The sequence below is a fragment of the Anthonomus grandis genome, chromosome 1 (assembly GCF_022605725.1).
Source record: "Anthonomus grandis grandis chromosome 1, icAntGran1.3, whole genome shotgun sequence".
In the NCBI taxonomy this organism is placed as follows: Eukaryota; Metazoa; Arthropoda; class Insecta; order Coleoptera; family Curculionidae; genus Anthonomus; species Anthonomus grandis.
Window position 1 is genome coordinate 6467478 of NC_065546.1, and position 27615 is coordinate 6495092.

Consider the following 27615-nt stretch of genomic DNA (forward strand, 5'->3'; position numbering starts at 1 on the left):
TGAGACAAAAGCATATTATTAAAAAAAATACACTACAACAGTATAGCTCCAATTTTTACAACATAAGCTTGTAGCATAAAGCAACAAAACATACAAAACAAAAAACTCAACTGTATTTACAAAAAGAAAAAAAAATTAAAGGTAATGTTCAAAATGATGACCATTCTCTCAAATGCAAAATTGGCACATTTTTGTGATTCTTTCAATGGCATTAAATAGAACCATTGGTCTCCTTCGCAAATTTTGAAAAGCTAGAAAGGCCTCTCGAAGTTCGGCATTCATAACGTGTTTTATACACTTCATTTTGTAGATACCCCCATAAAAAAAACCTAAAATTGAAAAATGTGGAGATCGTGGGGGGCATCTTACAGACCCGTTAGTACCTATCCATCTTTGCGGAAAATTATTCTCAACAAATTCCCATAAGCACCATCTTGTTGTAAGTAAACTGCATTATATTGTGCTAGCGGAATATTTTCTAGCAGTTCAGGACAGTAGCGGCTCGTGACTTTAGGAAGAGGTGAAGCGCAAAACCCAAAATATACCATAAGCAGCAAAAACTAAATTTTAAAACACATAATAAAAAATTAATATTAGAGAGACACTTACCCACGCTTATTGTTACATCCGAGGCAGTATTTATTTACTTTTTAAAGATAAGGTCTATTCTTCGGTCTTTTAAAGCTGCAAATTTATCGATGATATCGTCATAAAATGGTTCTACACTTATAAGTTCCTTTTCAATAGAAATCTTTGCTAAGTTAGTAAGCCTATTTTCTGCAATTGAATTCCATAGGTATGTTTTAACTCTTTTTAAGCAAGAAAAACTACGTTCAACTGAAACACTTGTAGAAGGAATGGTCACAATTAGACGAATTAATTTTGCAGCTATTTTAAAAATGTCACTATTTTCATGTAACTGTTCCAACAGTTTATCTAACTGAATATTACGGTTATTTTCGTCATTATAGATAAAGTTTAATTCATTTTTTAGCCGTGGCAAATCAGTAAATATATTAGGGAAAGAGTCTTTTAAATTATTTAATGATTCAATAGGAAAATCCGTAGAATACTCTTCAAACTTAATTGTATCTATCAATATAACAAAAGCAATTTTTTCCAAATCTTGAAACCTCGTATCAATTTGTCCTAATATTGTATCTAAAAGTTCATAATATAGAACTTTGTACTTTTGAAAAAGTTCTTTGGTCGTCAAAGTTTTTCGTCCATGACGATAATTCGATGGCACTGACACTCTCAAACTCACGAAATCAAATAATGATTGGAAACTGTTTTCATTTCTCTTTTCTTTAATAAGTTGCTGGGTGTTCTGAATTTGTGATATGCAAAGGCTAATATTTAGTGAACGTTTCTGTAACGTGTCAAAAAGAATATTCGTAATTTCGAAAATGTCACTAAAAATGCTGATGAAAAGACCAAACTGAAAATCATGGAGGTGGTTCAAGAAACCAACGCTTTGAGTTATTGAAGTTTGATCCGAAGTTTTGTCGTCTCTAATTTCAGCAAATACTTGTTTTAAACCATCCCATTCATTATGAATAACATTTACAATCTTAGAGTTAGATGTCCATCGCATTATTGCTGACGTAGGTATTCTTCTTTTAATGATCTGATCAGCTACATAAGTTCTTTTTGAAGAATGATGAAAAAATGAGGGAAAACTATTCACATTTGCAAAAAAAATACGACATTGTGGTATAGTACTGCGACTCTGTTGGAGTACTAAATTAAAACAGTGGGCTGCACAGTGTACAAAAACGGCTTGTGGAGCTTCAACTTTAATTTTTGATTGCAGACCATTTACATGTCCAGGCATAACACTAGCACCGTCAAAACACTGCCCCACTAATTTCGAACGATAATCATATTTTTCTATTCTTTTGGTAACTAAGTTAAAAAGAGCATCAGCTGTTCGGTCCGAACTTACATCGAAGAATCCTAAAAATCTTTCGACCACTTTCCCTGCACTATTAACAAATCTAATTATTATACTGCATTGGGACTTTTGAAGAATGTCCGTTGAATCGTCCACTTGAAAAGAAAAAAAATTACATTCTTTTATTTCGCGGTCTATATGTTCATCTAGATAATCGGAAATGCAGTCTATTAGTTCATTTTGAATAGTTTTTGAATTGGCAGAGAAAATAGATGATACCTTTTTATAATGCTCTTGAATATCTATGTTACTAATCGATATGTACGAGTGCAAAAGTTCTTTAAAATTACCACGATTGTCCGAAGAATAAGTTTCATCATGCCCTCGAAATGCTAGCTCTTGCTTGGCTAAATACACAGTAGCACAAATGGGTAACTGCATAAACCTTCTATTTAATAGTACTTTATCGTTAAATTGTTTTATACATAACCTGGAATTTTCTTTGAGGGCGTCTTCAATAGTTGTAATGTTTTTTTTTTTTTTAATTCACAAAGGACAAGGCAGATTGAATGTGCTCTGAAGATGCTTCATGTCTACTACAACCTCTTGTCACATTTCCAAAATTATTAAATCCCTCTTTATTCTATACACTCGATTTCACACCAATAATCAGACAGGGCAGACAAAATAGTTTTTTTTAAATAAACACTACTGCACAACCACTTATAGTCAGAGTACCACTGATTTCTAAACCTACGAACGAAGGTTCTATCTTTTGATTTTCCCTGCTTTTCTATATCGAGAAAAGGCTTAGGTCCCTCTGAATTTAAAAAGTCCTTTTTATCATCGTTTTTCCACCTAGAAAACGGTGTTTCTATCAAGATGCAAATTGGGTCATATAACGGCAACATTTTATAAAAAAAATTCCCGAACGCGATGGAATTTACTTCCGATAAACAAGAACTAAGTCCATAGAATAAGAACCTTTGGCTGGCAGCGACATGCATACGCAGCGCCGTTCTGTAAATTACCCCGGTGTTTGTCCGTCCGTTGCAGTAGCAACCGTCGTAAGCGCGGGGGGAAGTGTTGCATCGGATTATTGTTTCTGCTAATTGTGTTGCATTAACACATGCGGTGGCGGTCGCCGCTGCTCTTATGAGAATATGTTTAGCGCGCTCGGGTTTCTAAATACTTTTACAAATATATTCTTTATAGGATTACACTAATTTTGATAAATCAGATAAAATAAAAGGATTAATTTGTTAATAATAATATATAAAACAAACTAAATTGTAAACGTAAAGATGTCGATTTTAAAACTCTTAAATTTTTTAAAATTTGTGGTGAAGCGGCTCTTCACCCGCGTCCCCTGACAAGCCGCTACTGGTTCAGGAATAACTTCCTCAAGGATTTCTAGGTATCTACGTGCTGTGAGACCTGCTTCAAAAATCCGATAAACTATTTTTCTGCCCAAAATAAAACACGACACCCCAACTCCTGATTTTCTGTTTTCCAATTCCTGGTATTGTGACGATTAAAAATGCCCGCACTTGAAAAAAAACATTCATCCGACCAAATAACAAGTCTGCCGAACTGTAGATACCACCGGCAAAACAGTGCTCGGCGCTCAGCATCTCCAGGATGCAACTGTTCCACAATACTAAATTTATACGGATGATACTTGTATTTTTTTAGGATCCTTTGAGCATACACAATACAATATCTTTGTCAATTTTTCTGCATGAGGACGAAGGTGTTGCGTCAATATATCCCAAAACATCTATTTCCTTTTTTTCCCTATTCTCCTTGTTATAGGTTTTCGGACGCGGGCGAACAAAGGTTTCGTATTCAACTAAATTTGCTTTTAAGCGAGCAAATATCTCAATAAAGGGTTGTCGCCTCTCTGGATATCTAACAAACACAAACTTATAATCGTAATTTAAATTTTAGTACCCATTATCGCTTACTTACCTTTGAAAATATAACGCCGAAGCTTCTTCAGAATTTTCGTTACTTTGTATAAAACATACCAACATATCATATTTTTCGTAATTTTCATACGCTGCCATTTTTCAAAGAATTTATTCAATAAAGAAAAAAACAAGGAGACAAATTTATTAGTGCATATATCTAAATACTATCTAATATGATGATGATAGATGAATCTAAATACCAGAGTTAACAGAGATATTGTTGAAATCAAGAAATGGTGTGATTCCAACAAACTGTGTTTAAATATTTCAAAAACTAGTGTTATAAATTTTAAACGCAATTTAAATAATGTGTTTTTGGAGAATCACATTCTAAACAACTTAGACGAAATTACATTTTTATTTATTGATAATAAACTAAAATTTGAGGGCCATATCACGCAATTGTGTAGAAAAATATCAGCAAATAATTGTTATGCTCTTAAAGTGGTCGCAGGAGAGGTTGATTTTGACATGGCGAGAAATGTTTATTTTTCTTTAAGTGAGTCCCATTTAAGGTATGGTTTGTGTTTCTGGGGTGCATGCACACATTACTTATTTAATAGTGTTTTTGTTTTGCAAAAGAGAGCGATCCGACATCTGTGTAATGTGAGTATGAGAGAGTCTTGCAAACAGCTATTTATCACTCATAAAATCCTAACCCTTCCTGCCTTATTTATATTAGAATCTGTTCATAAGAAATTTAGAAATGTGAACACAACTAATAGGCATGAATATAGCAGTCGACGAGCTAATGATGTGCTCTTGCCTATGCCTACAAGTTCACTGATCAAAAGAACTTTTATATTTGATGGTAAAAAACTTTTTAATCATCTTCCTACAGATTTGAAAGGTATAGGTAGCTGGAAACTTTTTAGAAAACGTGTTAAAAAACTCTTAGTTGCAAAGGGCTATTATGAAATAACTGAATTTTTGGCAGATAGATTTTAGTCATTTATACCTTTTTCTTGCAGGACTTTAGGTATATTCTTTATATTTTTTACACCATATCATTTCGCCTAATTTATTTCTGTGATTCATTTTTTTTTACAAAATTGTATATTTCGGGAGTAAATAATATCTATTTGTGTTATACATATTGATACTCTTGACATTACATTAGCTTTGTATGTTTTGGTTCAGAGTCTTGGAGGAGTATTTCTGAAAAATGGGGATGTTGTTGGTTTTACCGGTATAGGTAAACCATATTCATGGAAGCAGAATGCCTTTAGGATGATGGACCGACCATAGCATGCTAAATAACCTTTTTACATGTTTGTGTATATGTTTTTCTTTTTTACAACTTTGTCAACAAATTTACTTTTATGACAATAAAGCATATATTGATTTGATTATATATACAGGGTGTTCCATTAAAAAAAGACATAAGTTTGGCTTATAACTCAAAAACAGTAAATATTAAAAAAAAAATCTACGCCAATGCATTCTACGGAAAAAAATCTATAAAACTGTTTTTTTACATATTCGATAAGTTAAAGAATAACCGAAATACAAAGGGGGTCCCAAAATGTCGAATTTTCTAAAATGGCCTATATCTTGCAACGTTTAACTTACGCTCTGATTGGAAAGTCTCTCTGGTATCTCCTATATATAAATCAGATAATCGTGATGAAACTACTAATTATAGACCCATTTCTCTCATAAATAACTTTGCTAAGATATTTGAAAAATGTTTAAAGTCTAGAATAATGAATTTCCTGGAAAAGAATAATCTTTTATATGAAAAGCAATATGGTTTTCGAGATAAAAAAATACGGAGAAAGCCGTATTTGATTTAGTTAATAATATTAACATTAATCTACAAAATAGAAAAAAAAGTTTAGCAGTTTTTATGGATCTTTCAAAAGCCTTCGATACCGTTTCACATGAAATTTTCTTTAACCGTTTAGAAAAAATTGGTATTCGAAACGGGCCTCTTAACTTATTAAAAAATTATTTATCAGATAGAAAACAATTTGTTAAGATTATTAACACAATGAGCTCTCCTAAATACATTAAAACCGGAGTTCCACAAGGGACAGTGCTGGGACCAGTACTCTTCCTTGTCTATATTAATAGTATGGGAAGCTTATTGGACGACTGCGAAGTTATTTCGTACGCAAATGATACTGCATTATTGTTTTCTGATAATTCTTGGAAGAGAGTCTTTAAAAAAGCCGAAATTGGCCTTAGTAAAATGTATGAGTGGCTCAGCAATAGTCTTTTAAGTTTAAACTTTAATAAAACTTATTATATGAGTTTTTCCGCAACGTCAGTAGATCAACCACCGCCCACAGAGATTGTTATTCATAATAATGACTGCTTATCGCATAATGATGCATGTAATTGTATCAAAATAAAAAAAGTTGAAAAAATCAAATATCTGGGGGTTATACTGGATCAGTATCTTAAATGGGAGGAACATATTGCATTCGTTAATAAAAAAATTAGGAATATTTTCTATAAATTGTATCAGGTACGTGAAATCCTAAATGTAAAAATGTTAAAAACTTTGTATAACGCACTAATATAATCCAATTTAAGGTACTATATTATTATATGGGGTTGCGCGTATAACAATACTATAAAGAAGTTGTTAATCACTCAGAATTCTGCATTAAAAATAATATTTAAAAGACCATATAGATTTTCAACTGGTGAACTATATAATAATCTAAATTTACTAAGTGTCAGATATATTTATATCCATTCCACTTTAAACTATGTCCATACTACATTATCACCAATTAATACTGATTCTATCAACTATCTCACAAGAGCAACAAAAGAGATAAATATGTTTATTCCATTTAAACGTACAAATGTGACCCAAAGATTTTTAACCTATTATGGACCAGTTCTTTTTAACACACTGCCTGCTGAATTGAAAAAATATTATAATTATCCAAAAATATTCAAAGCCAAAACCAAACATTTTTATCATTTTTATAAAAATCATTTTTTGAAACGTTGTTCTGAGTGTGTGGATATTGAGTTATTTTAGTGCATATTAGTCGTAATTTTTACTACCTTTTTGTTCTCTCGCCTGTTTTCCGCCTGCATAGCGGCCGCGCTGTTGCCGTTCTTAACCTCTTAATATCCGTGCCATTTTGGAAGAGGAAATTTGCACACAAGGTACGTCATTAGATGGCCTTAAGCCGATTCCTCTTCTTGGATTTTTACATTAGGTATATAGGTATTTAACGTTATTTTTCTTCTCTCATGAAATAGGGTTGTTATCTATTTTTATTTGACCTATTTTTCCTGTGTAACAATAACACTTTTGTATAAACTTTATGTAATATATTTGAATTTGAATTTGAAAATTTGAAATCTTAAAAACTAAGAGGGCTTTGGAATCTTTGTTAACGGCATCTTATTTTCTCGAAAAAGTAGCACGCTGTCGCGAAAACCGCATCACGCTAACGTTAAAAATAATGGAGATACCCCGCAAAAGTACCCAAAATGGGACACCCTATACATGTATGGGTATCTTGGAAACTATAAGAGATAGAAAATTGGTTAAATGGGGAAAGTTTTAGGGCATTTAGTTACCAATTAAGTGCCGCTTTCAGAACGATTTTATCTTTTTTCCGATTTTGAATGATTTAGAAAAAATCAAAAAGTTGCATTTTTGAAAAAGGGCTGTATTTTGTTTATTTCAACGTATTTTTAAAATCTGTAAAGCCATTATTAGGACAACTTTTTAAGGACAACACATACATACCTGAATTCAGTTTTTGTTTTCGACCTTTTAGTTCTGAGATTCCATCCTCAACTTCTTTTTTTCTTATGGCGGCCATTTTGTTTTTTTCTGCTAGATTAAAAAAATATTTTTTTCCCTTTAAAATAATGTATAACACTTTATGAAAATATTGTTTACGTCAAAAAATTAAGTAGTTTATTTTTCGCTGAGTTGGCCATGACTTTTATTGGCATTTTGTCGCACACACAATTATTATTAACTTACTAACTTATACTTTTACGTAATTTCTAAATAAAACAATTAACTACTTGTAACAATAATATTAAATTAAATTATTCAAAATGACGGCCATTTTTGTTAAAACATTTTTCACATTTCTTTAAAACACTTCGTAACTAGAAGTGCAGAGTGTTTCTATTTATATTATTTAAGACATTCCGAACCCTGTCCTCTAGTTGTTCGAGAATCGCAGGAGGTTCAAACTCGTAAACATCATTTTTAACACATCCCCAAAGATAAAAATCCAGGTGTGACCTAGCTGGCCAATTTACAGGACCGCGGTTCGCGATAAGTTTATTGTTAAATGCTTGCGTTAACAAGTTTTGAACGTCCCTAGTATTATGTGCGGGACACCCGTCCTGTTGAAAACACACATCACTCCGTATTCGTTCTTCAGGTATTATAGCTCTCACGGCAGGTAATATCTGCTCTTCCAAAAGATAAATTAATTTAAAGATTTAACTGTACATATCACACCATACATTAAATCCAAATCTTGCTTATAGCCTACGTTCAGCCACTTCATGAAGATTCTCAGTAGCCCAAAAATTACGATTATGCCTATAGATATAAAATTACCGGTAATTTAAATATCGGTAATATTACCGGTAATATTGGTAATTTATTAAAAAAAACAGCTTTTTAACTAATACTAGTTTTTTTAATCTAAAACTGTAAAAACATTTGGAAACCCAAAAAAAAACGATTCAGAATGAACTACGTAATAGAGTGGATAATGGTAAATCATCCTCATCATCCCCAAACTCTTCATCTGATTCTTCTTTCTCCTTGGTTAATTCAGTCAAGTCTATAATTTCGAAAGCGAGATCTTCTTTTTCAATTTCTTCCTCAGAATCCTCAGTAGCTTTTTCTCTTCTTGAATGATCTTCGTTTAGTAAATTATAATTATGGGCAATATAGGTTAGTTTTCCGGCTCTTTCCACGATAAGCCTGTTTATCTTTGCCGATGAATAAATCCATAAGTACTAAACGTTCTTTCGGTTGTGGCTGTTAACGATGGTAAATTTGTCTACTTCTGTAAAATGTCTACAGCCAATCTACTTATTTTAGAACTGGAGCAAATTCCTGCCCACCAAACATGCCCAGACATAGATTTTTCGCTGGAAATAACGAATTCCTTAGCAAAAAGATTACCAACTCTAATTTTGTACTGTGCAAGTGCTTCCATAATAAGACCTACTTCTGAAGAATATTTTGGATGACGCCTTGCAGTTTCATAGATGAACTCAGTCGCAACTAAATTTTCAGCTTCAGTTAAATTGTTGCGTACCGCACGATCGTCTTTCGTCCTTGCGCCTCGCGCCAGTAAAGCCAAGTAGAGCTGGGCAAATAGCGAATAAATGAGAGTATATAGAGTGAAAAAAAACCCAATATTACCAGTCTTGCAGTAATATTACCAAAATTACCGGTAATGTTATCTCGGTAATATTACCCTTTACATCACTAATTATGCCTGTTGAATACTCCTCAGTTGCTAAAACACGTCTCGTCGCGTCGGTCCAATTAATTTTCCTGCTGAAATAGATATTTCTTGAAATTGCCTTACAAACTAGTTTGAAAATTCTAATCGTCTTGGGAAGTCTGTATCCTTTAAACCTTGAACAATAGTAGGACTATATGAACGATATTTATTTTTTTATATGAACGATATTTATTTTTTTAAGGACTCTTTGAATGGTTGTCGTTGGTATATTCATATCAGTTGCAGCTTTTCGGGTCGATGTTTTCGGGTTCGCATTAAAATGGTCTAAAATGTTTATATCGCGAGCTTCATTGTGTTCTAAGGTTCATGACAAGCCTAGCGAATAGTCTTAGACCTGGCTGTTTTTGTCTTTCAGGATACAGTTCCAAATATCTGGCGATTGCAAGATTTGCATTCCTATTACATGTAATATAACATTCCAATATGTCAAATTTTTCTTCACTGGTATGTCGCCTGGCCATTTTCGGAAATTAATAATTTAAACAAAACTCACTAAATACAAACGAAAACAATTAGATACGAAAAAAACTATTTAACACAAACAAGAACAAAAAGTTAAATCAAATAAATAATATTTTGCAGAATTGTCAGTAAATGACGCTAAATCATTAAACAATAATAATTGTTTATACGACAAATGGCCTCTGCATTCATGGCCAACTCCGCGAAAAATGAACTTTTTGACATAAGAATGAAATATTTTCATTAAGTTTTATACATAATTTTAAAGGGAACAAAAGATCTTTTTAATTTAGCCAAAAAAAAAACAAAATGGCCGCCATAGAAAAAAAAGAAGTTGAGAATGGAATCTTAGAATCGAAACGTCGAAAACAAAAACTGAATTCAGGTATGTATGCGTTGTCCTTAAAAAGTTGTCTTAAATGTTTGTACAGATTTTAAAAATACGATTAAAAAATACGTCCCTTTTTTAAAAATGCAACTTTTTGATTTTTTCTAAATATTTTAAAATCGGAAAAAGATAAAATCGTTCTAAAAGCGGCACTGAATTGAACTAAATGCCCTACAACTTTCCCCATTTAATCAATTTTCTATCTCTTATACTTTCCAAGATACCCATACATGTACACCCAATTAGGGCCACACTGTATATAGGGTCTATGAAAGTTTCCAGCACTGTCCAACCAAAAATCCACTGTATTGGACAAAGTTATACAGGGTGTTTCAGAACTGCTGCATTTATTTTTACCTTTTGTACATGATACCATAACAACAATTGTTTAAAATCAACGCTTATCAATGTCAATTCTCAATGTCATGTTTAAAAATTTTATAGCTTACAATTTTTAAACATTTATTGCTAATGGAAAACTTTGCCAATCAAGAATTGGCCGATATGCATTTTGCATACGGAGCAACAAACTGCAATGCACGAGCACCATCGCGGTTGTATCATGAACGTTATCCCGAACGACAGCATCCTGGGTACAAAAAGTTTATTGCGGTTCATCGGCGGCTCGCTGAGACAGGCATGTTTAAGAGCAAGATGCATGATACTGGTGTTGTTCGAACCGTAAGAACGGTCGAATTTGAAGAAGAGGTGCTTCAGCGAGTTGCCGATGAACCATCAAATAGCACACGTGACGTCGCTAAGAATATGAATACGAGTAACGCTTCTGTCTGGCGGGTACTACACGAGCAACAACTCCATCTTTACCACGTCCAGAAAGTTCAAGGTATGACTGCAGCCGATTATCATCCTAGAGTTCAATTTTGTCGATGGCTTCTGGATCACATCATTGCACAACCAAATTTTTTACGATGTTTTGTGGACCGATGAAGCCTCTTTCACAAGAGATGGTATTTTTAATAGTAGGAATAGCCATGTTTGGGACTAAGAAAATCCTTATGCAATTTTTCCAAGAAACCATCAGAATTGTTGGTCTGTCAACGTATGGGCAGGCATTGTTGATGATTATTTAATTGGGCCATACCTTCTACCGGAACGGTTAACAGGACCTATTTATCTGCGTTTCTTAAAGGAAGTTCTCCCAGAACTCCTTAAAAATGTTCCACTAATCGTTAGACAGCAAATGTGGTTTCAGCATGATGGAGCGCCGGCTCACTTTGCTGTACAAGTACGCGACTATTTGGCTCAGCGGTTTGGGCACCGTTGGATTACCAGAGGTGGAGCAGTTTCTTGGCCTCCTAGGTCACCCGAATTAACGTCGCTCGATTTTTTTCTTGTGGGGACATGTAAAGTCTTTAGTCTTTGAAACTCCAGTAAAATCAGAGCTAGACTTAATTGGATGAATAACAGCAGCATTTGAAATCATTCAAAACGAGGATCAAATTTTTAGTGTAGTTCGCCGAAATCATGTGCGGCGTTTAAATCGGTGTATTGGAGGAAGACATTTTGAACAATTGTTGTGATGGTATCATAGACAATAGATAAAAATAAATAGTGGCGTAGTGACACATTTCCGGACATGGGTTCCTATACTCAAATGGATTCTACTGTTGCACTGAACAACCCCTAGAAGTTTGATCCCATAGTTCTGAAAGACCCTGTATAGTATTAAATTAAATCTAACACAAATGTTAGATCCAATAATTTTACTATGCAAAGATTACAAGTCTAAAACTAAAAATTGTGTGTCAATAAATGCTTTTTCTTACAGGTTGCAGGTATGCTGTTTGATTCCGATCCTAAAACAGAAGAAGAGACATATTGTCACGCTAAGGTGAGCTAAATTTGTATATAAATTATTATTAAAAGAACAATAAGTAGATTTATCTAAAACTGCAGAGGGATGAAATTAATAAACTTCACGGAGAATCGGGTGGGGATTTAGTGTTAAGATTTACCAATGGAGTGCCTTCAATCCTAAAAATTATCGTTTTCCGAAAAACTGATAGACAAGTGCTATCGGGAAACTCAAATAGAATATAAAACATGCAAGAAATATAGATCCTGATTAGTGTATAAGTTTTCAAAAAAGGGGGTCACTTGTGTAACGCCCTTTTAACAAAATCATGGCCCTGATAATGGCCTACGGCTGAAAGTGCTAGGCAGATGCTACTATATTTCTTATGCTGACTACGTGTTTTTATTCCATTTAACATTCCCGATAGTCAAATTAGGTGTACAACTGACGAAATTTAATAGACTATTGTACTAATGTGTACTAATGTTCATGAGCTTGGAAGATTGAATACACTAGAATAGATATTGGCTGTTTTGGATTGAGCATCCATCTATACAAGGGGCAGACGGGATATTTTGTTTATAAACATGGTTAGTATTCCATGCCCAAGCAGCACACGAAGTCTGCTACTAAATAGAATTATTTTATATTAGTTGTATTAAGGGCGTATTGAACAATGAAATATTACTTAACGGCTTTAATTAAAATAATTCTGTTTTATAAAGAACCTGCTCTTATAGCGTTTTATAGATAGTATTAGTTTTTCAAAGTTTTTATAGATAACTACTGTATTGTGCAAAAAGATAGCAACATTGAACTTTTCTGTTATATATCTTTTAGTATCTATTTTATAAGTAAGGTTTATATATTATTTACAAGAATAGTTAGAGCCTGTTTATATTTTCATATTATCATATTTTTTGTATCATAATAAATAAAACACCAAATTGTTTTATGCAAATTTATTATTCAAAAATTTAGCAACAAAAAATAGTTTTGATTCTAAAAAAAATATAACCCAACTAAATTAAAATCAATTCAATATTTCGTGTAGTACCCCTTCTCCTTTTTAACATCTGCACATCATCTTGGCATGGACTCAATTAATTTCATAATATAGTCCTTGTTCACTTCTTTCCAAGCCTTTTCCACTATTTCAAAGAGAATATTTGTATTAGAGCATGTTAGGTGCCTGATTTTGGTGTCAATGTAATGCCATAAATTCTCTATAGGGTTTAGGTCTGGCGATTGAGATGGCCAGACCATTACATTTATTTGTTTCATCGGATAGCCACCTCTTAACAAATTGAGAAGCATGTTTTGGATCGTTGTCATGCTGAAATATGGCTGTTACTGGCATGACTTCATCCATATGTGGCACTAAATGTGTTTGCAGAATGTCTTTGTACATGAAACGATCCGTTTTGCCCACTATTCTTACTGTGGGTCCCATGCCACGAGCCGAGAAACATCCCCATACAAGAATATTTCCCCCTTTATGTTTAACTGTGGGGCAAATGTACTTTTTGTTTAATCTTTGTTCACTGGGGCGTCTGACGTACATCACTCCATCAGTCCTAAATAAATTATATTTAGATTCATCACTAAATACGACTTTCTTCCATTGAGCTACAGACCAGTGGACATGAGATTGGGCAAAGTGAAAACGAGCCTTGACGTTCTCTTCTTTGAGAGTAACGGTTTTTTGGCGGGGCGACGAGCAGGTAGGTTGGCATCAAGTAATCTCTCCTTACGGTACTGGAACTGAGGTTTACTCCTTCACCCTCTTTTAATTTTGCCAAAATTTGGGAAGAAGACAAAAAAGGATTTTCTTTGGAAATTCGTAGCAGCTGCCTATCCATCCTCAAATTTGTTTTTCTGGGTCTACCAGGAATGGGCGCCGGTGCAGCTGTTCCAGTAAGGCGAAATTTTTTGCAAACTCTGGATACGATTGACCTGTGAAGCCGTAAGCTTCTTGCAATGTCACTCTGCCTAACACTATTTTCGTAATTCTCCACAATAATTTTTCTTACATCACCAGAGACGGTTTGAGCGACCCATTTTAAGTTAATTCTGAGATTCAAAAATAACAACTTTACAGCAGGTAAATCGATATTTAACTGATAAAATAAATGCGAAACAAGAATGTTGCTATATTTATGCACATTGTCTAAATAAACAAACATGAAGTTCCTTACTCTGCATTGGCATTTTTATGATATCTCGGTATATTTATAAATAATATAGAGGCGTGTACTTAAAAGTAAAGAAATAATATGGAATAAATAAAGGAGCAAATAATATTTTTGAAAACATCGCTTATTGCTATATTTATGCACAATACTGTATGTGACAGTTTATTAAAATATTTTTATGAAGCAATAAGTAATTTGGATAAATCATTTATAATGCAATCTTATACAACTATATTGTGTTAAGCAAAATTTGCTTTTTAGTTGCTCTATAGAACAGGTATAAAAGAGTTTGAGAAATCTAAAAATGACGGTGATTATGTGACTTTTTCTGAGCTTAGAGAGCGTTGCAAGGTTTTAAATGAGCAATGCTCCAAGGATTACATCAGATTTACCGAATTTAATTTTTTGGTCAATCTCAAGTTACTCTGGAAGCATAGTAGTAATGTTAGAAAGGGTAATGCCATTCCTAAACACCTGTACTTTGATGTGAAAACAAGTGAAGAAAGGAGTTGAACTCTGTGCCTAATATCTTTCTAGTGTTTTACTCTTATATGTCAGATCGAATTCCTTATTATTATATCAATCTTAAACGCCAATTTATTGTAAACTCAATTAATATCTATTTAGTGGATATGTTCAGTGAAATCCTCAATTTAAAATGCAGCACATTGGACCTGATGGTGTAGCTGTATTGCTACTTACGAGTGCGTTAATAGTCTAGCTAAACCAATATCATTGAAGGTGGGGTTGAAGGTTTTCCTATTTTTAGAAGAGGTCGTATACAGTGCAACCCAAAAGTTATGTCTAAATTCATTTAAAATTCAGGGGTGTATTCGAAAAAAAACGCCCGGACCCGTCAATTTTTATTTCAAGTTGCGCATTTTTGTATGTGAAGTTTGTATATACAGGGTTGCTCAAAAATAGATTACGACCATCAACTTCATTTTTTCAAATGAAAGCACCTTTTTTTATTTCATCTTTGAATTTCGCGTGGAATTCAGTCAACAGTTATCGAAAAAAAGACGATTCATGTAACAAATAAAAAAAGAACAAAAATTAAGTTGAACATTTATCAAAATGGTTGCCATTCACGGCTTGACAATATTCAAGGCGATCAATAAAGTCTCGTTGCATCATTTCCGGAGTTATGGCGCACACTTCTCTGCGAATTCTCTCTTTCAAGTCGTCTAGATTATTTGGCCTATTAAAAAATACCTTCGACTTGAGGTATCCCCACAAAAAAAGTCCATTGGTGTTAGGTCAGGCGACCTAGCAGGCCATTCGATGGGTCCTCTCCTTCTTATCCACGGATTGGGAAAGGTTTCATCCAAAAATGTACGCACAGTGGCAGCATAGTGCGGAGGAGCGCCATCTTGCTGGAAAATTAGTTCTTCGTCAGGATAGTCTGGGTCCAATGGATTTGGAAATAAAGCTAGTTGTGAAAAATGTGGCAAAAAACATGCAACTTCTCTTTGTGACCCTAGTTTTGCAAATACCCACGCAAGTACCAGTAGGCAAGCTACAATATAAGTAATAATAACGTGAGTTTAACTGAAAATATCGGAAGTACTTCTTCTTCGAGTTTATTGGCTAACGAAAACTTAAGCCATGTGTATTTACAGACTGCAGCCGCATTTTTACTAAATAATAATAATCATGAAGCATTAATAAGGATGATTTTAGACAGCGGGAGTCGAACAACTTTTATAAAGGAATCAGTTGTTGAAAGTTTAAATTTGAAAGTAACAGGCATACATAATATTTCTATTATGCTTTTTGGGACTTCCTCGGTAGTTTCTCCCAAAGCTTGTAAACGTGTAAATTTTTGGCTTAAATCCAAATAATAATAATAAATATTTTTTATTTGCAAACTCAACATAACTACATAAAAAAAGAGAAAGAAATACACATTTATTATTTTATGCAAATAAAAGGCCGACAAATTCAGAATTCTGCCAAGGCAGATTCTGGTCTTTGACATTGTGGCCAAAACTTAGAAAAACTAACTAGAAAAAAAAATGTAGAAACGCTTGTAACAGACAGTTTAATTATACACACCTACCCAAAAAATTTAGAACATTAACATTAACATAGTACCTCTCACAAAATAAAAAGAAAAACACGCACATTAGTTACCCACACTAAACACAAATTTTCAGTCTCCACCCATACCCAAACTAACAATATTGTTCCTTCAATATTTTACGCAGACAGCTGCTGACTCATCAGAGGCACCATCATTCCCCTGCAAAAAGTCTGAACAGACACCAAACCCAACTCAAAATTTATGCCCAAAGCGTTCATCTGATATGCAAAATTATAGGAAAAAGACCTTCTAAATAATTGAGTCTTATGTCTTGGAATATGAATTGTGTTTCTTCTTAAGCCCAAATGGTGAACATCATTTCTAAAAGTAATCTTAAAGTATAGGTAAGGTGGACTGCGGTATTTAAGAATTTTATAAAAAAAAGTAAGTGAATGAGCAACCCTACGATTTTGCATAACCACCCCAGCTCGGAAAGTCTATGGGAAACGCGATTATGTCTGCGTATGCCAAAAATTAGGCGAATACATGAGTTCTGAAGCTTTTGCAATCGGCACCTGTCATTATAGTCTAGGCACCAACCGTAAACAACATCGCAATAATTGCATTGTGACAGCACTAAAGAGTCACACAACATTTTTTTAATATCTTCACTTAGATAATGCCTATGCAAGTAAATTAATTTTAAAGCAAAATACCCTTTTTTTAGAACATTAGAAACGTGTTGATGAAATCGCAAATCACTATCCATTATTAAGCCCAAACTTTTGCAATTATCTACAACAGGAATATTAGCATCACCCATCTTAATATTAATAGTGTTGCTGTTTAAAATATGGTTAATTTTTTGCTTACTACCAATAAATATTACATTACTTGACGACTTAGAAGGATTTAATTTTAGAAAATGTTTTGAAGAAATATCACATATGGCTTGTAAATCTTGATTAATTTTTGCTTCCGCATTTTTAGCATCTTCTGGCAGAAAAGAGTAATACAACTGAGCATCGTCGGCATAAAAATGGTAAAGGTAGTTTTTTAAACAAAAATAAAATCTAAAAGTATAAATAATAAAAAATAAGGGTCCTAAAATACCACCCTGAGGCACGCCATTATCAACTTTCAAGGGTTCAGATACATTTTCCTCTATCTTGACTCGCTGCACCCTACCGCTTAAATAAGAATTAATGAAATTAATAGCTTTATCAGAAAAACCTATATAGACTTTAAAATTTCGTGATTAACAAAATCAAAGGCTTTCGTATAGTCCAATAGAACAAGGGCAAAAATCATACCATCATCCCTAGATCTTATGATGTCATCAATAACATCTGCCATTGCTGAAGCACAACTGAAGTTCTTTCTAAACCCAGACTGTTTAGGAGGCAAAATATCATTAGCATTTAAAAAATTTCGAATTTGAGTGTCTATGATTCTTTCAAGAATTTTTGAAAATGTAGGCAAAATACTAATGGATCTAAACTGATTAAAATCTGTTGGATTATTTACCTTTGGCAATGGCATCACAAAGACCTCTTTCCAACATTTGGGAAAATAGCTGCTTTCAATAGCTCAATGCATTTATTAATTATATGCAGTATAAAAGGTATTATAAAAGGCAGCACATATGAATTAATGTTATATTAAGATTGTCGATACCAAATGCTTTGGATTTAATGCTAAATAAAATAGAACATATATCATTATAACTTACTGTGCGAAATAAAAATACATTTGAAATGGGCAAGGAATTATTTTTATAAAAATTAATTATTTCCTGACTATTATCGCTGCTAGGTACCTTACTGCTGTCTCCAAAATAATTGTTGAAATTATCGGGATTCTTAAAAGCTCCAGGAATCTTTTTTTGCTTACAAGGCAATGTTTTTCTTAATTCACTCCATTTTTCCCCATATGTACAGTTCCTAAATTTATTTCTATAAAAAGCTTTTTTTCTGCTCTAACGGCTGTCGTGGTATAGTTCCTAAGTTGCTTGTAATACTCCCACTTTGCAGGCAATTGGTACTTGTTTTGAAATCTTTTAGCGCTTTATCTCTTAGTTTTTGAAGAAGTTTTATATTGTCTGTCAACCAAGGAGAGTTTCTCTTTTTTCACACTAAATGTTTTAACAGGAGCATGGGTATCAAACAATTTTATTAAGTTTGTATTTAAAAATTTTACTTTGTCGTCAATAGATTGATAATCATATATAAGATGAAATGGAATGGCCTCTAGATCGGCCTAGAAGCTATCTAAGTTTATATTTTTCAGGGGTCTATAGGTCACGACTTTAGGAAGCACTTCCGGCACCATACCACTAAATTCAAAGAAAATGCCAAAGTGATCGGAAAACGTAGAGTTAATAATGCCAGTTTTTAAAATATTTAGCTGATTAGTAAAAATAAGCTCGATAATAGAGCTGGTGCCATTAAAAATACGAGTCGGCTCAGCTATAACCTGCTTTAGATTAAAAGTCTCACACAAAGATATTAATTGGCGTGCATGGTTGTCATAAGCTTTTGAAACATCAATATTAAAGTCCCCGAGGCAGGTTATATGGTTAAAACTAGAAAACATATCAATTAGTGTTTCCTCTAATGTTAAGAAAAAACTTTGAATATTAGAATTTGGAGGTCTATAAATTATTCCAAAAATATGCGGTTCACCATCAATATTAATTTTTAACCAAAGGCTTTCTAAAATTCATACATTTCATGACAAAAGAATTTCATAAGTTTATCTGCTCTGAACAAAGGCAACAATACCGCCACCTCTATATTTATGTCGATCATTTCTTATTAGTTGGTAATTAGGGATGCGTACATCATCACTATCAATATCGCGAGTCAGCCATGACTCTATAATTGCAATAAGGTTAAAATCCCCTGAACAGTATTCCGCAGCAAAATGATCAAAATGAGCCAACAGCGACCTACAGTTTATATGTGAAACCTTTACCAAGGACATAAATTAATGTATATATTAGAACCCGAGTAAATAAGTAAAAACAAAAATAAAAGAAAAAAAAATACTTAAATAGTGCGTTTGAAGAGATGTTATGGAAAAAAAAAACTATATGTAACAAAGATTATAAAAAAAAAAGAGTTAAAAGAAAAAAAAGGTAACTAAGAAGTTTAGGAAGTCAGTTTGTCGCAAAGTTATCCAAGAACAAGAGTTTTGAGCAACCAAATAATTACGAAAGTACCTGTCATTTTATTCACATGTATTAGACCTTTACACGCCTATTTTTTAGCCCCACTAAATCACGTTCAGAACTCACACGATGAACGGAACCATCACGTGGTTTGACATAAATGTTGCCATTTGACACCCACGCACATTTGTTAGAAAAAAGGTCCGTTGCTTGATTTAATAAAGTCAGCCGTTACTTAGTCAGATCTTCTTTAATGAAAACACCAGTGTTTTTAAGCATTTTTCTATTTTTAAGTACCGCCGATCGAACATCATCACTTGAAAACCGCACAAGCACTGCTGGCGGTTTACGGCCAGGAATTCTTTGCGAAATTCTGTAGCATTTCTTCAATTCGGTGGTATTGATATGTAAATTAAGTTTATTATTTAGCAGGGATAATACATTTTCTCGGTAATACATGTATAATAATACATGTTTTCCTTGTTGTTCAGCTTTTTAAACCAAAAATCCGAATATTGTTGCTGCGCATGAGTTGTTCTTGGTTCTCTATCTGGGACCGGAGTTTATTGTTTTCGTCCTGTAGCTGACGTAATCCAGTTTTTAGGTTTGATATTTCTTTGTTTTGGGATTCGAGCTGTTTTTTCGAACTTTTCTCCTATTAATGCTGCTACTTTTTCTGCAACATCCGATAGAAATTTATGGTGAAAAATACTAGAGATAATGGATTTTATCTCTCTTACGTCATTTGTTGACAAACCCATATTTTGGCGGGAAGCGATGTTGGCTAAAAAAAAACCAAGAAAGCTGGCACAAAACAGAACACACACTACACAAAAACAGGTCAGTCGTCAAAAGAGGTTACTCTTTACCCCTAATATCACTTATGTTTTTAAAAAAAAAAACCTTTAAAAACCACTAATTAGGAGGATTTTTGAAGAGCGACAAACACAACGTCTTGTCTATTCAAGCGCCATCTTTTTTTTTTTTCAACACTTTGTCGCTATTTAATCGCATGGAAACAGTATGTATTACTTTACATAAATGTTAGTAAGTGTCAAGTGCAGTTGTAAAGTTTACAGTATGGCACATTTAACTGAAAAACAAAGAATTAAAATTTTGATGATGGTAGGATATGCCGGCAAGACTCGAACACAGGCCGAAGTTTGCGATCTGTTTAACAATAAGTAAAAATTAATCATAGAAATGAGTTTACAAAATAAATAATATGATTAGGTAGGCTAATTCGCTCCTAAGTGTTAATTGACATAAAAATCACAAAAATTAAAATGTAAAACAAAGTTGATAGATATTTAGTCATACATAATATTTTTATTTATTTTATTTCCTTGGTGAATATAATACTCGTTTACTTACTGTTTAAAATGTACTAGCTGTTACTAGCTGTTTAAAATTGAAAATCTAAATTTAAATGTTCTTTTTTTTTAATATAGGTCTTAGTAGATAGACGGATGACCCTAGAAACGTTAAAGAAACACTTAGAACAAGTGTTAAAAGTGCCTTCAGAATATTTTAAAGTGTTCCGACATCAACATTTGGATGAAGAATGGGTGCGATTAAAAGATACCTTAAGGTGCCTAAAAGATGACGAAAGATTAACAATTAAGTTAGGAAGAGTATTGAAAGAGGACGAACACCAATGTAAAGTGTATTACCTAAAACAGGACAACATGGAACCTAATAACCTCCTTTTTGAACATATCATTGCGAAAAATCAAGTAGTAGAGTCTGTCAAAAAAGATATTTTACATCATGCCAAAAAACGACATAATTTGGATATACCTTATAATCGGTGTAGATTGAGAGAGAAAAGTTGGAAAAAGGTAAGCGAAATCTTGTAGATTTTTGGGAAATGTTCATTTGATAACTTCAGTGGTTTTTATTAAAAAAAAGTCTTCATCGTAGCCAGATTTAACACATATTTTACACTTGTAGCCAAAAAAAGTATATTTAGACGACCAAAAGTTTGGTGATGATATATCCCTTCCTTACAATTTCGAGCTGTACCTACAAGAACTGACTGAACCCGAGTCGGTCACCTCCAATAATCAAGTTGTAGTGTTTTTAAGGAGGTTTCACCCGGCAGAATTAACCTTGGGTCCCTTTCAAGGTTAGTTGTACAAAAAATTATGTTTTTTTTTCTAATAATGTGTTTAACTATAATTTTAGAGGCCGTCTTGGATTTACTAACGATGGACGACCTTAAAACGAAAGTTTCTGAGATTTCTCAGATTCCTTTAGAACATTTAGGAGTAGCTAAAGTTAAGTGCAATTACCCATACGACATGCATATTTTGGAAATCGAAGACGATTTAGATTGGAATCCGGACGTTCAAACTTTGGATCAATGGCCCTTAAGTGTGGAGGATGGCTGCATGTTCTTTTATAAGTAAGTGTTGTTTAAAGTATTGTTGTGCTATAAGTGTGGTTATTTTTAATGAAAATCAATTGGGATCATATGAAAATGTTTTGAAATCATTACACTAAAAATAAGTGTGCTTATTAGGACAACTGAAAATAATATTCCTATATGATTAAATAAAGAAGTAAAAAATAAAATATATGTTCTAAAAGCCTCTTAAGTCACTGCATAAAAATATAGTCCACGGTACTGCTTAAGCGAAAAGGAAAAGTATGTTAAAAAGAATTTAAGGAGTACTAGTAATTCAAATCTAAGAGTTACTTATTTTGTAACTTTATTCGCGTATTTAAAAGTAACATGAACTTAAATCTTTAACGATACCTTTCGTTATGTTTAATTATAATGTAAGTTCAATAAGTCTTCGATAAGTGGCGGAATACCCAACAAAATAAGTAACACATTATGAATTCGGCACAACAATAAGTAATAATGTTATTTAAAAAAGTAAATCTAAACCAAAGAAAAATATAAAACCTCCAAAAAATCTAAGTCATGTACCGATATTGTCATTTGCAATAATTATAAATATAATAAATAAAAAAGACTGTTTTAAAAAAAAAGAGGAAGGAAATACAGGGTGTCCGGAAGCTAGATGCAATTCTTTAAGGGGCTGATAGCTGACTTAATTTCAAACATTTTAAGCTAAATATGTGTAGGTCGAAATTTGTTTATAAATTTTTTATGGCATTTTTGCATTTTTCTCAAGAAATACCAAAATTTCACACTTAAAGTGTAATAGAGCGCAAGTTACAATTAGTATCGGAGTTTCAAAGTTTATTTTATTTTGTCTAATGTGTATTAATAAAAATACGATCAATTCCAAGCTTCTGTGTAAACTTATAGAAAAAATAGAGACATTGAAACGCCCTTTATTTTTAGCACTCAGGCCGATGCCTGGCCAATTCTCAGAATTATGGCCTCTTTTGTGCGGCAAGTCATGTAAACAAAAATTATTAGACTGAGACCTCTCATAAGCCTACTAAGCATTAGAGCCCCGATTGTGGGGTTATTTTAGGTTTTAATGTTAAATAAAACAAAATTTTGTTTAAACTATTTATTGTTCATGTTCAAAATGCAATCCATTATTTCTAATGACAGGCACGAGCCCTTTTTCTTACTTCGGTAGTGGTTACTCTTATGGTCATATCTTCTTTCATCCTATCAAATGCTTCACTTATTTTGCGAATCAACTTTTCTCTTGTTCTTATTTCGGTGGTGAATACAAGCTCCTTTGCCCGGCCCCATATGAAAAAATCCAACGGAGTTAGGTCAGGCGATCGAGAAGACCAAGGAAAGGTTCCGCCTCTACCGATCCAACCGTCCGGAAAACAGTCGTCTAAGTAATTCCTGACAGCCAAGGACCAATGCGCTGGACAACCATCTTGCTGAAAGATTATTGTCTTTCTCGTTCCAATAATCCAGCTTCGTCTAGAAGAATGGGGATATCATTCTGTAGAAATCTAAATAGTTGGCACCACTCTCACGAGATGTGTTTCTCTGGTAGAAAATGTGGCTTAATAATATTCCGGCCCACACGTTGACCGAAAATCTGTTCTGAAATGATTTTTTTTTCCAGTGCGGATTTGCATCTTTGGCAGCCCATTCGTGGAGGTTGTGGAAGTTGGTAAATACCCTCCCTGGAAAAATTGGACTCGTCTGTCCACAAGATACTTCTTAAGAATAAAGGATCCTCGATGTCCATGTTCAATAAAAAGCGGCAGAAACTGAATTCGTCTTGCAGGGTCTTCTTCTTGTAAGCCCTGCACCCCCGTACCATGAAAGGGATACTGTCCATCTTTCTTCATGGTCGTCCACACCTTCCATCTAGAAAGGCCAAGGTCTTCAGCTACTTTTCTGACGCTTGCAGTAGGGTCTGCGGTAAAAGCTTCCAGTATTTGCTCCTCAATCTCTACATTATTATGGCCAGGATTGACTCCACGTGCCGGATTATTCCCAATGCCAACTTCAGTAAGACGGCAAAAAGGTGTTTTGAAACACCCTGAAGTTTGGTAACCTCCGATCTGGATAACGTTCCTGGTACAACAATGTGCGGTTTTCACAGAACTTCATCAATATTTTTAAAGTTTTTTTTGACAGTGTTGCCAAGTTTCAAAAATTTACCTAAAATAGGAGGAGAAAAATTGATAATTTTCAAAGGCCGATTTCTCAAAAATTTTAAATGTAACACCCTGTACTTTTTAAGTTCTCATGAAAGCCTGTTAAAATTCCCTTTCCGAAAAATGTATAAATTGTCTTAAATTCATAATTATGATCATGCTAAAGCGATACATAGGCAATTACCAGAAAATGTCCATCAATCACCAAATATGTATTCTAGGAAAAATTTCAAAAAGGTGTCATTTACTAAAATTGGCTCTGTAAAAAAAAAAATATGAATTTAAAGACAATTTATACATTTTCGGAAAGGGGATATTAACAGGCTTCCGATGAGAAATTAAGAAAGTACAGGGTGTTACATCTAAAATTTTTTGAGAAATAGGCCTTTGAAAATGATCAATTTTTTTTTCCTCCTATTTCAGGTAAATATTGAAACTTGGCAGCATTGTCAGAAAAAAAAATTTTAAAATATTGATGAAGTTCTGTGAAAAACCGCACATTGTTGTCATTTTTCGTTCTCGACTTATAAGCAGTTAAAATATGTCAGTTTATAAATGGACACCCTGTAGAATAAAAAAATCCAGGTCCGTATTTGGAAGATTGAAATTAGTCTCTGAAAAAAGTACAAATTTCGTAGTAAAAAGTTAGTATACTGCTCATTTAGTAGAGAATAAAATAGATACGGGAAGAAACTATCTTGCTATCAGATTGATTGTTTTTTACTAGACATAATTTTATGTATTTATTTATTTATTTACGGAATCCATTTACAAAAGTGTTACATAGCATACCCATACAAACATATATATTCAGATACAAAACTATCTATAAATCAATGAAAGGTGTAGATGAGTTAATTAATTAAAGCCCCTATGAAATAATATTCTTTAACTGCCCCTTAAAAGATGTAATCCTAGAGTCAAAAAAGTTTATCTGTCCTGACAGACCATTAGCACTTCGAGCCATTCGTGTAATTGGCTCATTAATGCCATAATTGGTATGGTGGAATGGGACTGAAAATATTTCTGATTGTCTATTCAATCTGGAAGGCACCCTAAGTTTAAAAAGAGACAATAACTCGGGACAATCTATAGTAGCATTTAAAACCTTATGCATAAAACATAAATCGAGTAATGTTCTTCGTGACTCTAATGTGGGTAAGTTCAGGTTATCCCTGGCCCACTGATAGTAATACTCCTGTCTCCTGTAACCACATCTAAAAGCCGCCACCCTTAAAAATTTATTTTGAGTTTTTTCAATATGCTCAATGTAGCAGTTATATGACGGGGACCACACAATTGAGCCAGACTCCAAGATGGGCCTAACAAGAGAGCAATAAAGTAATCTAAAAGTAAACAAAGACAAATCAGTTGTAGACCGTTGGATAAAACCCAGCATTTTCATTGCTCTACCAGTCACCTGATTGATGTGACTTTTAAAAGACAACCTGGTGTCAATAAATATTCCTAAGTCAGAAACCTCTGTTTTGACACCAATTGCTACATTATTTATTTTATAAAGAAAAGCAATAGGGTTTCTTTGCTTAGAAAAAGTAATCTTATGGCACTTTTTGATATTAAGGGACATTCTATTCTATAAGTGGCACCAATCAAAGAACAAATTGAGGTCTTTTTGCAGGAGCACAGCATCAGAAAGGGATGTGATAAGCCTAAATAACTTCACATCATCAGCAAACATTAGCACACGACAATTTTCAAGTTTCCAAACTAAATCAATTAAAAAGAGGCAAAACAAAACAGGACCCGAGTGAGAGCCCTGTGGCACCAAAAATTTCAGAGGAACATGTACCTCTAAGATTAACAATCTGGGTTCTACCTCTGATGAATCCCGAGATCCACTGAAGAAGAGGCCACCACAATACCTAAAAGCCCTAAGCTTCTGCAAGAGTACCCCCATGGTTAACGCCGATCAAAAAGCTTTGGAAAAAATCTGGATATATTGAGTCAACCTGAAGTCCTTTCTCCAAGCAGCGGTAGAGGTAGTTGACATACAGCACCAAATTAGCATCAGTAGATCTGCCTTTTATAAATCCAAATTGCTTAGGATTAAATAAAGATTTAAAACTCCAGGAAATCCTATGACTGACTAGGCAGTCAAGCAGCTTTGGCAACTCAGATTGGTTACACACAGCATAATTGGAAATTTCATTTTTACTACCAGATTTAATTTTTTTTTTTTTAATTTTAGGTTTTAGAAAACTTCTCTTCCAGAGAGTGGGATAAGAACCAGTACCTAGAGATTTGTTAAAAATAAACAGTATTGGTTTCGTAAGAACACAAACACATTTCTTTAGGAAGAATGCCGGATTCCCTCTGGTCCAGCGCAGAGCTTATTCTTAGAGGAAGTAATAACCTCATAAACATCCTGCGTTGACAGAGTTAAGGTGCTCAGACAAATTGATTTATCAAAATCAAAAGATGGTATGCCATTGACTTGCTCATCCCGAATAGACGGATGAAAAGTATTCTGCAAACATATCCGCAGTATCCCAGATATTCATACTAATCCTGTTATTGTATGTCATTCTGGAGGGAAGACTAAAACCAGTTCTTTTATTTTGAATATATGACCAGAAGTACCTTGGATTGCCAGCGAGATTCATTTCCACCTTATTAATGTATTGTTGATAGCACAACTCTCTTAAGTACTCACATTGTTGTCTCAACAATACAAATTCATCATAATCCTGCTGTTGACCACAATTTTAAACTTTTTGTGAATTTGTTTCTTTCTTATGATTAAACTGCGAAGCTCTGAAGAAAACCAAGATGGAAAAGAAGAACTTTTGTACCTCTTTAGAGGAATAAACCTTTTCATTGAGGAGTAGATCACATTATAGAAAATTGAAACTATTACATCAATAGATGTCTCTCCCAAAAACAATTGATTCCAGTCTATGCCAGCAAGACAATCGTTAATTGCTATGTAATCTCCCTTACCAAAATCATAAAAATATTCCTCATATATCATATCATCAGAATTTTCTGCACAACAAAGGTCAAAAACTAATTGATGTATGGTGTAAGCTATTCTCAAAAATTTTGTCTATTGCACGTTCAACACTAATTAAATCTGAGCTACTAAATACGAGGCAACCCCGTTGGTATTTAAAACCCCATTTACCTGGAAAAAGTTATAGAAGCTAAAGCAGTTGGCCAGAGAAAGCACAGACTCTCTGTCATTCTCCAGACCAACCACCAACCACCAAAACCAAGATCATGATTCTCCCATCTAGCATGTGGTAAATTGTAATCACCCGCCAAGACAAACAAACTACTTGAATATCTATTATATACATATTTAATTCAATTTTAAAACCTTAATATGCCATAAGTAAATTAATTAATATTTAAATAAATAAAATAAAATTAATTATTTTCTTATATTAGTCAATGATAATAGTTACCAAGCCTTACTAGTTTTTTTTTTTAGGGACAACCGAGAGAAACGAAAAGATCTCACCCTTGAAGAAAAGAAAGAGATCCGCCAAAAAGAGGACGCGAGATTGGGCCGGTTAAGTGTAAGAACGTACTCGCCCGGTCGAGAACGCGCCCTTAAAATCTACTTGCTCGACTCCTCACCGGCCAAAATCCAAGACGACATTGACTCTCACGAGATGTG

General features: G+C 33.6%; 1 protein-coding gene across 1 annotated transcript in view; it reads left to right on the plus strand.

Annotated features, from left to right (window-relative positions):
• The window catches only part of LOC126742144 (ubiquitin carboxyl-terminal hydrolase 47), a gene marked incomplete at its 3' end in the record, with an annotated part of 88161 nt that extends 60551 nt beyond the window's left edge, over nucleotides 1-27610 (plus strand). Inside the window, exons 16-20 of the mRNA XM_050448718.1 lie at nucleotides 11996-12058; nucleotides 20867-21256; nucleotides 21369-21543; nucleotides 21603-21822; nucleotides 27427-27610. Coding sequence (XP_050304675.1) covers nucleotides 11996-12058; nucleotides 20867-21256; nucleotides 21369-21543; nucleotides 21603-21822; nucleotides 27427-27610 — 1032 coding nt within the window. The remainder of the gene's footprint in view (nucleotides 1-11995; nucleotides 12059-20866; nucleotides 21257-21368; nucleotides 21544-21602; nucleotides 21823-27426) is intronic.
• Nucleotides 27611-27615: the final 5 nt, after the last annotated feature.